Source organism: Parus major, chromosome 7, assembly GCF_001522545.3.
Source record: "Parus major isolate Abel chromosome 7, Parus_major1.1, whole genome shotgun sequence".
Taxonomy (NCBI): Eukaryota; Metazoa; Chordata; class Aves; order Passeriformes; family Paridae; genus Parus; species Parus major.
The window spans coordinates 25,509,889-25,525,639 of NC_031776.1; the positions used below are offsets into that span (position 1 = coordinate 25,509,889).

The following is a 15,751-nucleotide window of genomic DNA, read 5'->3' on the forward strand; positions in this document are numbered from 1 at the left end:
TCAGGCACTGTTTAAAGATACGATTTTCTTACACATTTTATGGTTTAAGCGCGCGTTTGTCTAAAGGTTCCAGCTCCCACTGGGCAGCCGAGGGCTGGTCACCGTCCTGGCCAAACCACTGAGGGGAAACCTCCACACCGCATTAGCAAAAACTCCAGAACTTTTGGGACACAATCTGAAACGCGTCCCGAAGGCTCAATCCCCAGGGGTGCCACATCCCCGGCAGTGCCCCATCGCCCCCGCTCCCCGCCGCGGCCCCTCGGGCCGCTCCAGGCACGGCAGTGCCGCCCCCCCCCCCGTTGCGGCCCCTCCGCCGGGCGAAACCACCTGGCACGGGAGGGGGGGCGCCCCTTCTCCACCGGGCCCCGCCCCGTTAAAGGGGCAATGGGCTCCCCGCGCGGCGGGAAGCAGAGCATTCCTTTTCCCGTCCGGCTGCCGCCCTCCCTTCCCGCCGCCCTCCATCTCCATCTCCGCGCCGCAACCGAGGAGGAGAGTGGGGCCAGGTGAGTGAGCGCGGGGGGGAGGAAACGGCCGGCGCGTCGCTGCCCGTTTAAGGGCCTCCCACGTCGCTCCGCCATGTCCGGCGGCCCGGCCCTTCCCGGGGCTCCCTCACCGCCCCCCGCCCGCCCCCGGGGCCTGGAGGAGCCGCCGCGGGGAGGCTCCCGCAGCCCCGCAGGTGAGGCCGGCAGGTGAGGCCGCCGCGGCCCCCGAGCGGGGCCGGGGCGTTATGTAAGGGCAGGGGCGCCGCGGGCGGGGGTCGGAGCGGGCGGGGAAGGCGGCGGGCGGGGCCGGGTCTCGTCTGGAGTCGACCCTCGGGCTCGGGGCTGAATCCCCGCGCAGCTCCGGGTGTGGGCCGGCAGCGCGACGGGAAGCGCCGTGCCCGAGGGGCGCTCGCCGGTCCTACCAGAGCCGTTCCTGCACGGAAAGCCGTGAGCGCGGCTCTGGGGCGGGAAGGGTCGCTTATCGCTTGTTTTCGATGGGAGAGGTGGAGTGTGCGAGCCAGGAAAGGAGCCGGTGGTATGTAGCGCTTAGTTGCTTCCCAGCTGTGGAAGATCTCTGTCTCGGAGAAGCGCGCGGTGGCGTTTGTGTTAGTGAAAGACTGCAGAGAAACAGTAGCTGATCTGCACGATCGTTGGTTTTTCCCTTAAGTGTACTTTCGTGTAGTCCCGAAAAGTCACCCAACCGTCGTCAAAGTTGTGAGCTGGTTTTTTTTTCAAAGATTTTCACATCCAAAGACTGTGAGTGTTTAAATCAAAGTGAAAATCTGTTTGACTCTTGGACGTTTCTTTTTCAAAGTCTAGGATTTTCTAAGAACTTTATTGCAGGCTTTTTTTTTTTTTTTTGCTTTTTTTCTTTTTTTTTTTTCTGGTTGTGTTTGAGATTTTTTGATTGGTTGGTTTGTTTTGTTTTTGGAGGTTTTCTTCTGTAAAAAACTTAACCCTGTTCATTTTCTCTGCTGGATTTTGTAGCAAAGATGCTGAGCTTTTTCCGCCGCACGCTGGGACGCCGGTCCATGCGTAAGCATGCAGAGAAGGAAAGGCTGAGAGAGGCCCAAAGGGCTGCAACCCACATCCCTGCAGCTGGGGACGCCAAATCCATCATTACCTGCCGAGTGGCGCTGCTGGACGGGACAGATGTCAGTGTGGATTTACCGGTATGAGTGATCCAAGTCTGTTTTTTAAATACACTTGGCTTGTGTTACCCTGATGTGGATTGCTGTTTGCAAGTTAGGTAAAGGCATTTCTCTTTGCTGTTGGCAGTTGACCCTGGGTTGTGACTTGATGTCCACTAAGTTACTGCCCTTAGAAGATTCTGAAAGAATAGTTAACTTTGGCGTTTACTGAAGTTTGAGAGTGTTTTGCTAGATGTCATCTGACTTACACACTGAAGGCTTTCTAATGTTGCAGTGTAATTATTGTGCCAAGGCTTAACATAGAGAGGATAGCCTGTAGGGTGAATTGGGTTTTCTTTTTGGTGAGCTATCTGTCTTGACAAAGAAGGTGAATCTCTTGGTGTTTAAGAGGAGGCATGAGCAGGAGTATTAGCAGGAATTTCTGTGTGGGTTTGGTTTGGTCTGGTTTTGTGTCAGAGATGGATGCAGTTTTCAACGCTAACTTGGGAGGGGAGGGGAATAGGAAAAATTGCTTCCTTCCCCTCCTCAGGGCAGGTTATGTAGTAGAGATTGTCTCATGGCATGGTGCTTTATTTGGAGAGAGGTGTTACCCACTGTTTTACATTTCTAAAGCTTCCTTAATATGCACGTGCCTGTTCTGCTTGCCTAATTATATACCTGTTTTTGGCCAACAGGATGAGCAGTAGCACCAGAAGTGATGTGCTCTGTTTTTCCATTTCCTTGTGTTGTAGTTGTTAGTGACTTGTTTTAAGCTTACAGAGCTGAGCATTAGGAAGTTAGGAAGGTGTTGATCTTCAAGACCTGGCTAGTTCCAGTGGACTTTTACTGCAATCACAGTTGTGCTGGTATTGGAACTGCTGTCTAGAAAGAAAAGCCATTTCAAGACTGGCTGCTCCACACAGCTCTTTCTTTCCTTTCTTTTTTAATCATGGAGTGTTTAGGTAGTGCAAGGAAGTCAGCTTAACTGAGCACTGCTGTTGGTGTAGTGGGCAGAAACTAGATATAATCTAGAGTTAGAGAAACCCCTTGGCATCTTTATTTGCAAAATGACTGTACAGACAGGCATTTATAGAGGGTAAAATTAATTTGTAAATTTCTGAAGCAATGCAATGAGTATATCCAGTGCTGCTTAGTGCCTAGGATGTTTGATTTGGGGCCAGGAATGCCCACAAACACTTTATAGCAAGAGTTAACACTTCAGAAGTACTCAAGTTTAAATTGGTGTCTCTGCATAACCAGAGCAGTAATCTTTGGAGGCAAATTCCTGGCGGCTGTAACAATATTTCCAAGGCTTTGAGGAGCATAAATTGAACCTGAAGAGGTGTCATGACCTGCCACCTGGTCTATAAATCTTAGACCAGGGTGCAGTAGTAACTATTAACTTCTACAATAAACTCTTTCTACTCCAAACTATTTTCTTTAAAAGCCAGTATAGATCCTTGTCTGTGGACATCTATGGGCACCTAAGTTGGGAGTAAGAGTGACCAAATATGCTAAATCAACATAGCCAGGTGTGGTAATTACAGTGCCTCATCAGTGGCTGACATGTACCAGTTTCTGCAGTGATTAAAATATAATAAATTAAAAGTAAATTCAGTGTTTCATTTCAAACTTCCTAGAGTGTTTATTCTTGTATCTCCACTTGTAACATTCATATTTTGGGGTTGACTCTTAAAAACTAAAGAAAAAAGGGTAGAGGATACAGGGGATGAAGAGGAGGGGTACAAAATCCTGGCAAAACAACACCACTTTCTAAAATGTAAAGCTTAAACTAAAATACACGTGTATTTTTTTCTTTTACAAAACCTTTCTTTGAGAATCGTTGTGCTCTTTGAGCGAAGATCTTTTCCAAGACTGGCCCTGTTACTTTGTTGGCAGTAAATTTGCTTTAAAATGAACCCTTTCTCTCAAAGAGGTGCCCCCATGTCTTCCAGTTCATTTGTGCACAATCACGTTGTCTACCTAAGCACTGTGAAATTGTTTTAATAAAAAAATAAATAACAAAGCTTTTTTTAAGAATGAATCATTTAGCAAACAGGTTAGTTCACAGCCAGAGAAAGGGTTGTCTTGGCAGCAATGAATGCCATACCTTTTTAAATCCATGGCTACAGAAATAATTTACAGTGGCATAAGTTGTTGCTGCCACAGGAAGAAAAGATGTTGCTTTCGTTATTGCGTTTGTCCTTGTTTTCTCATACCCCTTGGCAGAAGAAACAGTTTTTTAGCAGCCAGGCAATAAGCTAAGTCAAGAAAATGCTGTGGCTGAAAATAATCAGTATAATTTTGTTATGTAGTTTCCAGCTGGAGCGATTCTCCAATCTGGTTCCCCATGTGCCTCCCCAAATGTGGTGAAGAAGCATTTAGAGGTGATACCAGGCTTAAGTGTGCTTAAAATGCTGTTGGGCTGTATTCTTACAGTGAATTTTTACTGAGAAGAATATTCTTGATTTACAATCGTTAATATAATTAAACCTGAGATTGCTGAATTTCTCCTCAAAAAAAAAAAAAAAAAAAAGGAAAACCAGAAACAACAAGAAGCAACCACAAGGGACATTGCCGTGTAAGCCAAATAGATTTCAGAGTCATTAAGTAGCAAAGACTGATATGCTACGAATATTGACAGTGAGACAGAAGGGACAGGTTGTAAATGATGCAGTTGAGATTTGACTTATTAGACAGAGAATTTGAGCAGAAGCTCTGCTTTTTGTCCACTGATCTTATCTTTGGTGTCTGTCAATCCACTTAATCTTTCTTCTTTTCTGTGTCTTCTGTTGTTTTTAATTAGAAAAATGCCTGGCTTGAACTTTTCACCAAAGCTGCAGTCATACACAGTACATAGACTGGATTCTTTGCAAGAATCTACTGCTTTTGTAGCTATGTCAATGACTGAAGAATGTCAGTGTCATGTATACTATTTACTGACACCTTGGTATGTTCAAAATGGGAGGCATGAACTTAATGCAAGTTATCAGTGTTCTTTTGGGGCAGATCGAAAGGTGTCAAGGTTTTTTCCCCTCAGCTTCATCTCAGATTTCAAGATGTGTATTGACCTGGTAGTTTTCATTCTCTCTTGCCACTCTTTTGAAGCTTTATGTTTCTCCAAATGCATTGAGCCATTTTTACAGACTTATGTGCTTAGTGAAACACTAAGAAGCTTGTTACTTTGTTTATCTTTTAAAAGCTTTTATAAAATTGATGTTATCTGTAAATGCTGCTGTTGATGTTGCTGATTATACATTCTGCTTTTCTGTTAACTTGAGTTCAATCTGGACAAAAGTTGAGTTATGCTTTTTATTCAAGTTGTTTAAGAGCCGTGGGTGGAATGTTTGCTGAGTAGTATGAGTGGTGAGTTATGCTCTGTCTGTTATGCTGACATCCCTTTATCTTACTTTTCATCCTGTTCCCATGCAAAACTAAACTACATCTTCCCCCACTGCACCTCTGGAATTCCCAGAGCTCAAAAGCCATGAACAGCCCTGGTTTATTACCTGAAGATTCCATTAGCTCAGTCATACCAGTCCGGTCTGTCAAGGGAACCCCTAACAGCTGGAGGGAGTACTGGCTCTCCTGGTGCTCGTGCTTTGTGAGGAAAGAGGTTGGTTGGGGGGGAACTTGAAAACTGTTTTTATCTGGGGTCACCAAAAATGTTGGTCAAGAATTTGAAATAAAGTGCTGTTTTGAGTAACAGAGAGCTCCAGAGGATTTTAGAATATTTTAAAGTTGAGTACTCGTTTTGTAAGTCCTATGCTATCCATAGTACTAATTGGGAGAGGGAAAAGATGATGTAGATAGGGGGAGAAATGGTAACATAAGTAATGTAAATACACGCACTTGGAATATTGGTCAGCCTTACAAGAGAGACAGAGGAAGTATAGGGTCTTCTGGAAGCAGAACTGTACTTTGTGGAAGCCAGTGGTGTTTCAGGAAAAAAACTTGACCCTACCTAACCCACAATTTACATAATCTTCTCATGGATAATGGAGTGTTAATTGTATTCCAGTTTCTGTACGTGCGGAGTTTTAGGTAAAAGCTTCCTGGTGGTATAAGATGAAAGACAGAAATTATGAGAATGGATACTCTCTGAGTAGTTTATCTTGGAATATTCTTTACTTAATCATGCATGAAATTTGATATGGAGGTTGCAAAATGAGATGATTTTGTCCTTACTATAATGAAGTATCATTTAAATAAGGTCTTGTATAAACTAGTCCAAGGGCTGTGTGTAATAGTGGGATTGAACTAAGCTGTGTAGATTTTTATAGTGATTATTTTAAATAAAATTAAGAAATCTTTCTGGAATGTGAAAATCATTAAAGTGCCAATGACTTTTTGTTTGGAGAGAGGTGATTTGTGTTCATCCTACTACAAGATCAGAGATGCATTGTGATAGTTGAGTTTACTCAGTAATCCACTCTGGTTTATTAAAAAACCTGTACAATATTTATGGCCACTTGCTGAATATTTGTGGATGTAAATATGAAATACATAATGCTGTTCCTGGCATGGATGCTGATTAACAAGAAAATCTAATACTGCTAAAAATGTTGGAAAATCAGTCGTCAAATAAAATGAGTGCTCTGGGTGTTCAAGGCTGACCTCTAAAGTTTCAAAATAAAGCTCAGCTGACAGAAGTAGTAATAACAAACATTTGAGCATGCTCCTTTCTGTGTGTGTTAAGGCTATAAAGGTTTGGATTAAAACTCTTTTTCCCATGTGGTCTTTTGTCTGAAAGTATTGACATGCTTTTGAGTGTTTGCTTAAATTTCTGAAAGGCCTTTATGGGGGCTGAAACTGGACAAAATCAGTCTTGAGCTGTGCGTTCCAAAGCAGAGGTGCTGTGTGTGGTGTGAGGGGGCCTGGGCACAGTGCAGGGTGAGCCAGACTGAAATTCATGGGGAGATGGAACCTAAGCCAGGGGATGCTGAGTGGCTCTACCTGTGTGAGCAGCCCTGACTGCCTGTACTGGGTCCTGCTCAATGCCCAGACACTTCGGGGCCATGGCAGGGAGAGCATTTCAGTCTTGCCATGCTCCATGCCCTGGCACTGTTGGAAAGGAGGGAGGAAGGGAGCAGCTGGCAGCAATCTGTGCTGCTTGCAGAATAAATTGTTTGGCCTGCAGTGTGCTGCCAGAGTGTTTCTGGGGCTGGTGGTGCAGGCTGGTTTAGTTGCCTGAAAGTTTAGCATTCTTAACTCAAAGCAAATTTTATCTGAAGTCTCGCTTTCCTGCTGAACTGCCTCTGCAAAGAGCTCAAGGGCTTGGGACTCTCTGCTGCTCTTAATCAGAGTGCTTGTGAGAAACCTGCAGGTGGAACACCAAATAAAACGGAAATGTTTACAATATAGTGGGGTAGGCATTTAATCTGTAAACCTTAATGCTGAACAAGCAATTTGGATATATTCTGTATCAGAAAGAATTTAAAAATTGGTTAAATCAAATTGGTAGTTAGAAGATAAAAACTTCAGAAAGTCAAAACAGACTTCCATAAAACAAAGTGACAGGTGTGAATGTTATGAGTCTTTGTCTGCTTATGTTATATGGTCAATAAGCCTGAGCAGAGTACATTAAAATCCTTCTACATAGCACTCTAATGTATATACAGTTAGGCTGGGTATTGAAATGATTTCTGTGTTGTGAAGATTTTTGGGAAATGCCTTCTTTCTCCAGAGAATAAAAGAACAAAATATTTAATCCTAAATGCTTACCTTCCTATATTTATGAGGCACTGAGTAAATAGAATTGATAAGCTGTGCCTCTGGAGGTAGAAATTCTCCTTTATATTCACAGGTGTGTATGGCAGTGTTGTCAAAAACTGGGCATAAACCAGAGAGAGAAGCAGAACTAGTGTTTTGCTGCCAGTGACATCTTTAGATGAACAAGAAAATTGACTGGAGAGTTTGGAAAAGTTATTTGTATGAGTGATGCTTGGTGTTTGAGGAAAGGAGCAGCTCCATTTGTAGGTCAGTACTTAAAGCCATAAGAAGATCAGGGTGATACAAATAATGTGTACTTCTAACACTGCCTTTGTAAAGATAAGGGGTTTTAACCCTCCAATTCTCCAGCAAACTTTAATGGTGTTAACTATAGACACCGTTTGCATGATATTGAGATGAAATCTTCTTTCTTTAAAGCCCACTAGTGGAGCTTTCTCATGGCTTAGTGATTTGAAACCTGTGGTTTGGGGAGAAGAGGATTTACTTCATTAAAAGAATGGACAGGCTCATCTGCTGCTTCCCTGCTGCTGTGGTCTGCAAACATGCATAGGTGACACCCTAGCAACTGGGTAGCTGTAAATCTTGAATGGGGATCTATCCATACCTTGTGTGTGTGTGTGTAAATGGTATATTTCTAAGAACGCTCCTATGCATATGAGTGGTAACCCTCCTGATGAGTTGACAAAAACCAGGAAGTGAAGTTTTTGCTTGGTAGCTATTGAAGACGATAGTTAATAGTTATGTTAGTTAATAGTAATCTTAGTTATAAAAATGTTAACATGATCATTTGAAGAAATCTGAATAAAAGGTACAGCTGCAGAAACACAAAGTATAGTAAGTCCCATGAAGGTATTGCTTATTCATCTATTTTTTTTTTTCAAAGTTCATCTTGCATAGGGCCCTCCATTTCTTCAAAAATAAATTAACAGGAGATATTATTTTCTGGTATTTTAATTAGTAAATTTATTAGGTGGATATTTTGGTCTTGAGGGTTTTTTTCAAGTTTTGGAAAAAAATAACTACTCGGCTGTGATTAAAAACTTTAGGTGAGCCATTCAGCTGGTGCTCACCCAGCACAAGCTCTTCTCCAGATACTGTGAGCTTGTGTTTCTTCTCCAGCGCCAGTCTGTACTGCCTGCTCTAGTACTGAAGGTGCCTTTGACATCAGGAAGGTTTGGAGCACCTGGCTGACTTATCCTCATGGATGCGTGTCCATGAAATAGGCGATACTCTGAGACCATGAGAAGAGGGTATAAATGCTGCCTTTCAGGTTTTAGGCAGTGACTGAGATGCCTGAGCCAAGGAGAATGTCTCAGGATCACCTTACCCCGGCAGTGAAGGGACAAGCCAGCACACCGAGGTGAACACCCAGTCTTGTTGCTGAGCTACCGGGGCTAAGCCCAGCCTTCGTAACACCTACTCAGCCAGCAATTGCAGTTATTAAGAGCAGCAGGAGATGTCATTAGTTGGGAGCATCCCTTTCATTGGGGAAAGGGGGGGAGGGGGGCAGGGGCCATGTGATTCATGCCGAAGTGATCAGAAGATTCTTTTGTCCACTGTGGCAAAACCAGGAGAGGTCCTGCCCTATATATATGGTATATTTTATTCACGTTTTCCTGTTGTTGATTCTCCTGCTGTGAGATGTTTGCTGTTGTTTCCTGGAGAGAATAGAAAACTCTGTAAATCAAATAGTCAGGTTTTACTGAACTGCAAACCCATAAGAAGTTTAATCTGTGCCCTGAAGGGAAGACCAGCCACTGACTGGACTGCTTGTGAGTGGAGTTGTTAATAGTTCATCAGTAACCATTAAACAGTTTGAAAATATTTGTCTTTTGAGTGTAACCTGAGCTCTGCTGTAAGGGAAAGAAAGGAAAGGGGAGAAAAAAGCATGGGACAACATCAGGATAAAAATGTCGCTTTGACAGAACCCCAGAATATTCTGCATTGGAAGGAACCCACAAGGATTATTAAGAGTCTAACTCTTCATGTCCCATACAGGGATTGAACCCACAACCGTGACGTTATTAGCACCAATGTTGCCGTTAGAAAGTTAGGGCAGTTTTTCACAAGAAAATGTAACGAAAGTGTATCTTTGCTCTCTGAAAACTCTTGAGATCGCAGTTTTATTGAATGCAAAGAAATTAATTTTGATTCATTACAGTTGTCTGGTTACAAAGCGTTAATATTTTTGCTGTTTGTTTAAGGAGGAAGGACTTTAGTAAGTAAAGCATGTGTGACACTTCTGCTGACTTGCACCAAATACAGCTGCTGAGGATTTAAATCATATGCAAAGTAGTAGATAATTAATTCCATGTTGACAGCCCTGGTGATTTAAGTCAGAAAACAACCAGAAGTCCTGCAGATCTTTCAGCAGACATTCCACTGCTTCTTCAGGGACTTTAGCCCACATTAGTCATTCTGGGTCCAATTAATCTTCGAGTCCTCTGCTGAGATTTCCAAAATGGCAAACACACTGTGAAACTAATTTGACACTGCAGAAGTTGAAGTTTTTGCTAGTGGGTAGTCTGAGATAGTATGTGTAGTATGCCAGGCTGGAGTAAAAATGCTTCTGTCACCGGTAGGGAATTTGGCTGAGATAACTGGTTAATTGCACTTTTTAAAGATGATGCACAGAGGAATTGAGAAGGATCTCAAATGTTCTGCTCAATAAGGGGAGATTTTCCACTAGTTTTAGACAAGCTACCAAAAGCTTCATGCAACATAGGGTGATTTTCTGGTTTTGCTGTTGCAGGTGCTGAATTGATTTCACATGTATTATTGTATTAATGTTTAAGTAGAAGAAATCCTGTGTTGAGAAAAAATACCAGGAGTTCAATGCCCTTCATCATTTGAGACTGAGGCTACAGACTCAATTAATGAAAGTGTTTATATGTATGGATGGTTTGCCTTAAGTTTCTCTTTGAGCTAGTGTTTAATAAATCTGTTATTGTCTGGGAAATAATTTTTTCCTGAGACCAACAGAAAACACTTTGTCTGAATGAAGTTGATGAGGTTGATGTTTAGTATTTGCTTTATACAATGTTTTGTTGATGCTGTGTGTTTGTGAAGTTGCCTGCTGGTCCAGATGCCTTCCATTCCTGCTGTTCTCCCCAGTACCTGGAAAGAAATAACTCTGTGAGAATTTGCTTAGACAGGCTCAGTTTACAAACTTTTTTTGAGATTTTGCTTTGAGCTGTAATATGTTTTGTTGGATTTAACTGATACATCAAGTAAACCAGTGATGGTGGTTGAAAAGTAGAATATGAAATATTTGAAGATCAGGGTAGAGGAAGGTGGCAAAAACTATGGCATGCTACTTTACTTACTTAGATATTACTGATTAAACCAGATTATTTCTGAGAATAAAAAATTTGGCTGGCCCAGAATTTTGAGAGGTGTACTAAATCTGCTAATTACCAGCTTACTAAACATATACTTTGATAGATTCACAACATGAGAAATGGGAAAACTTTCTATGTCAGGGTAAAAGATTGTAAGATGGTGGCTTTACAGAAATAGAGAAACCCTTAAGCTGCTGGTAGAGTAAGCATAAGTAATGTCTGCATTTCTTTGCATTTAATTTTTTTTAACACTATGACCTTTAATCTAATAATTTATTAATGTATTTTATTACATTTAAGTATTTTAGGTATAATAACTCTTAAGCTATTATTTCCATTTATTGTTATAAGGGAGCTCATAGCATGAAAAATATATGTTGTCTAGAAACTGCTCAGTGCTATTTATGTGCCTTCTCTTAAAAAACAACTGTTTAATTTTTTAGAGCATAACTGTAAAAGGGATGTTTCCTTGGGGCCAGAGCTGTTTTTTTCATAAATTATGTATGAGCATATGAGCTGGCTTTTTGCACCTAGAAGTTAGTTTTATGAACTTAGTTTTGTAAATCTGGTATCTTAAGTGCTATTTATTCAAGTTGCTTGCCCCAGACTATTTCCTAGTAGTTGTTAAAAGCACTTGCTAATGGAATGCTATCTCCTAATTCAATAGGCTTTGCTACCTGCTTCTAAACTGGTGAAACGCCTAGATACCAAACAGTATTAAATTCATAAGCAGTTTGCTGTACTTGGCTCCTAAAGTTTTCCAGTACATTGATTATTGCAGTTGTACTGGCTGTGTTTTCAGTTCTATTGAATGTCACTGAGTGAGGAAAGCCTAAAAGGAAAAATGATAAAATGACATTTTAACACTCTGTTGGGCAAGTCAGTGTTGACATTTTCCAAAAAAGGAGATTATGCATATTCTTTATGGATATACTATGTGTTTCTTGTGGTGTGAACATTTACCTCTGAGAAAAACAGCCATCAAAAAATACAAGGGGGGGAAAAGGTGTCCACATTATATTTTCAGAATCTAAATTTGTGGAATTAGACTATAACGTGTGCAGAGAAAAAAATGGATGCTACAACAAATCTACTTGCTGTGTACTAAATCCTGTTATCTTTTCAGAAAAAAGCCAAAGGCCAGCTCCTGTTTGAACAAATCATGTATCATCTGGACCTTATAGAAAGTGACTACTTTGGATTAAGGTTCATGGATTCAGCACAAGTGGCAGTGAGTAGCTATGCTCCTTTTATGCAACAGTCTTAAAGTTAAATCCCAGTATTGACAAAAATGCTGTAATAAAACTTCCTTTTGTGAATTAAGTTTTGTGCAGAAGTTCTGTGGCGTGTGATTTTCCATGTCCCCAAGTTTAATTCCACCTCCAGCACTCTAACATATGACCATGCTGTTGTCTCTTCCTTTCTTGTTTTCATGTCACACCTCCTCTTGTCACTAGGCAGGCTGTTCCAGTCAGACCCCAGAGCCTGGTGTGTCATGTAGAAACTCTTGCTGCTGATGATACAGAGAGGAAGGAGCAAAACCAGACTGTGTGCTTGGCCCTTTTGTTGTATGCTATACAGAGAGGAGGTTTTCCTTTGCACATGCCCTCTGCTTTCTTGTCAGTAAAAGTCACCTTGTTAATGTCTGCTTGCAAGAAGGGTATACCTTTCATTTGTTCAAACCAGTTGTGACTCAGATGTGCAACTGTAAGTTTTTAGGAGGCTATGTGTGTGTTTGTATTAGTTAGAGTAAATGGTTCTTCCAAGTCCAAGTTTGTTGGTGTTTTTTTGTGTGTTTCTAAAAATGTAACAGGTTTTGAAATCAGAAACAGCACTGTCAGAAGCAACCACAGGTCTTTCACTTGTGGACTATGCACATATAGGCAAGTATTTAATCCTTTCACCAAGGGTAGCTGCAGGTTAAGTGAACCTTTAGGCAAGGAATGATTTTTTTCTTTGTCGTGCATCCCTGTAACTTAAAGTTGTATTTACTTAACCCAGCATCCCCAGGTAGAATGAGATCTCCATTTTCCTGCTGCATATGTCAGTCTCATTTGCTAGATGTATTAACCTAATTGCTTTTGTGTTTCAAGGCCACTTCAGAATTTTTTCATGCTTAGGATGGTACAGGGGAAGCACAGACAATTGAGCTAAATATCTGAATTGTTCAAAGTCAGCATACAAAAATGGAGGCAGTGACTTTATTTCTGTGAAGGTCTGTGTCCAGAACAGTTTGAAGGTGATCTCCTAATTGTTGAAGCTTTGTACAAAGGCAAAAAAAATTCCACAAACTTGCACCTTTGAAAGAAGCTGACAGCTTTGGACACAGTGCTCCACCCCAAAACACTTATAACTTGATGGCTTCTTTCCAAAATTATTGTGATTGAATTTTATGCTTATCATGTAATTGTAGAGAATTGTAGAGAACACTCCTCAGAGAAAATCATTGGTGCTCAGCATCTGAAGCAAACTTTATGGCCAGTGGGATTAGCTGCTGCTGCTCTGTAGGTCCCAGTAATGAAAGTGGTCTTTAAACCCCTTGCAGAGCAAAGACATTTAACACCAGGAGAAAAGGACGATTACACTAACAGATTGATAGCATTCAGAACCATGCATTTCAACAGAAATGAGAAAACAGCCTATTGCACACCATTTTATATTTCTCAAAATCATGTTAGCTGTGCTCAGCATGTGCAGTCCAGGATGCTGAGTACTGATAGTGAAGGATTCTATTGCATTTATCTTTTTGCTTCAGGAAAACAGTAGTCTGTATGGTTATGGTATCCTACCTCAGTTTGTGCCATGTGGCTTCTGATGTATTTCTGATGTATTGTCTCTAGAATCTCGTAACAGTTCACAGTGGATTAGTTTTTAACTAGTAGAATTATCTGTATGATATTTCTTTTTTCTCTTCCTGATCTGCTAGCAGATAAAGCCATTTCATCTTGAAATGTGTTAATAAGAGTTAATATTTCCTGCCACAGAAGTGGCTCATGCCTTGCTTTTGTCTAGCAAATTATTACTGCCCGTCCAGAGAGTACATGATTGAATATTTGATACTGCACAATATACCAGGTACAGGGAATTTCAAACTTCGTTTGCTTCCTTTTCTTAACTATGTGTGACTGAAAAGCAGCAGAGTAGAGATAACAATCTGTTTAAACTGGACCTTAATGATGAAATGCATATAATGAAACAGAAAAGATCTCATTTTGCCAGAAGAGCTGAATGCAGCAGCCAGAGATAATTAATTGCTTTAAGAAATGAAGAACTGTTGCGATAGCAGCCATTCCTGCTAAAGGAGTTGGCAAGTTCTAGCAGAAACCCAATCTGCAGCTGCAAACAAAGAACAGAGACTAATCAAGTGACTTGTCCAAGATTATTCAGGAGGCCTGTTAAATAAACAGTGTAAGAATCCAGTCCCTTGCTGTACACGGCATTGCCCACTGGCTCCGGAGGAGAGCATCTTTCTGCTACCCCATTTAAATCTAAGAATGTTGCCATACTTCCTAGTTACTTTTACTGATACAAACTAGCAACACAGTTTCGCAAAAAAGTTTTGGAAATCCCACACTTTTGATTTAAGTACAAGTAGGTTTTCAGTAGATTTATTATGAACAGCTGAAGGATTGGGGGTTTTTTTCATTGTTTTCTGCTGCTTAAGTGATCACTAGTTGGGTGTTAAAGATTTCCTGGGGAGTGGAGGAAACCCAGATAATGGAAACTTTTCTTGACATTTTGGATTTTTGTACTGAAGTAATAGCTTCTTTAAAGACGTTCTTAAAACAATTAGTGAAGTGAAAGAATTGTTGTTTTCATGGGATTTCTGTGTTGACTCTAGTCTGCTGTTCAGAAAGAGACCAGTTTGAGCCTCAACATCTTATTTAATTAACCTCATTTTCCCAAACTTCTTGAAATGTTGCCAGGTCAGGATTTCAGGGGTTTTTGTATGTGTTTTGTTTTTAATTTCTGCAGCAGCAAACTCTTTTAATAAGGTCTTCCAGTACTCTGCACAGTCTGTTGTTTGTATTGTCTTCTGTTTAGCAAACTTTATCTCTGATTTTCAGCAATAGACTGTGCTGTGCAAACCCTCATCAAAAGTAAACTTCTTTTCCAGGTCCACTTGAATTCCATTTTAATCACTTGGAATAAATCTCAAGTTTCTTGACGTCTGTGTCTGTCCATTCATGTGGTGGTTTTGGGGCTGGTTATTTTTTTTCATTTCCACCCCCACTTAAAAGCAGTTCTGTTTCCCTTCTCCCTTACACACGCTCACCACTGAGCAGGACTCCTGTCGGCAGCAGCAGTCAGAGCCCAGCAGAGTGAAACACTATCGGTGCCTGTCGTGGGTCTGCTTCTCTGTTGCCTTCCCATGGAATGTGGAGGAGATGAGAAAAAACAGGAGGAAGATGAAAAAGGGGGCACGGTCAGCCCTGGAGCCTAGAAAGGGCTCTCCCTGCCATTCCTGTATCTAAATCACCTGCAAGCCTCCAGCTGCATAGTTTCTATATTTTTTTTGGTAGAGGAAGGAGTAAGTAAAGGCTCTTTTATAGCAAGTGAATTTATGGAATAGGAAAAAAGATTATATGATTTCCCTGAAGAAAGAATAATTGCTCAACTCCCATTTCACTGGTAGGGTAAGCAAAATTTATGTAAATATTTGCTTCATTCCTCCTTAAGCTTCTTCTTTATTTAAAATATATATTAGATTTATTTCAGATAGCTCTCTGCAGCTTAGTTGGAATAGACAATGAGAGCATTCTCAGCTGTGTGAACAGCAGCAGCAGATGGTTTAAGCATTCTCATCTGCAGCTAATACAGCAATCAGTCACAGCCAGGCTGTGTTACAGGCTGATTTCAGCTCTCTGCAGAAGGCAGGGCTGTTGTGGAGGCAGGAATGTGTTTGCACTTGGCAGTGCAACCTGAAAATACTGGTTCTTTTTCATACCTTTGTTGCTTTTCTGTCATCCCTGGGGCTCACTGTGAAGTTCATGTCACACAGTTTGACAAAAGGAGTGTTGCTAAGTATATAATTCATCTGTATTAGTTGCAAGGTGACATTTGG

General features: G+C 41.2%; 1 protein-coding gene across 8 annotated transcripts in view; it reads left to right on the top strand.

Moving 5' to 3' along the window:
* The first annotated feature begins 373 nt into the window (after positions 1 to 373).
* EPB41L5 (erythrocyte membrane protein band 4.1 like 5) overlaps positions 374 to 15,751 on the top strand; it is a 55,741-nt gene continuing 40,363 nt past the window's right edge. For 3 of the 8 annotated variants that reach the window (XR_004498395.1, XM_015634281.3, XM_015634282.3), the window contains exons 1-3: positions 592 to 676; positions 1,470 to 1,654; positions 11,813 to 11,917. Coding sequence is in view for 7 of the 8 variants with exons in the window: in XM_015634281.3 (XP_015489767.1) it covers positions 1,475 to 1,654; positions 11,813 to 11,917 (285 nt within the window). In the remaining variant the exon portion in view is untranslated. The other 5 variants (XM_015634283.3, XM_015634284.1, XM_015634288.3 and 2 more) reach the window with 5 other exon arrangements.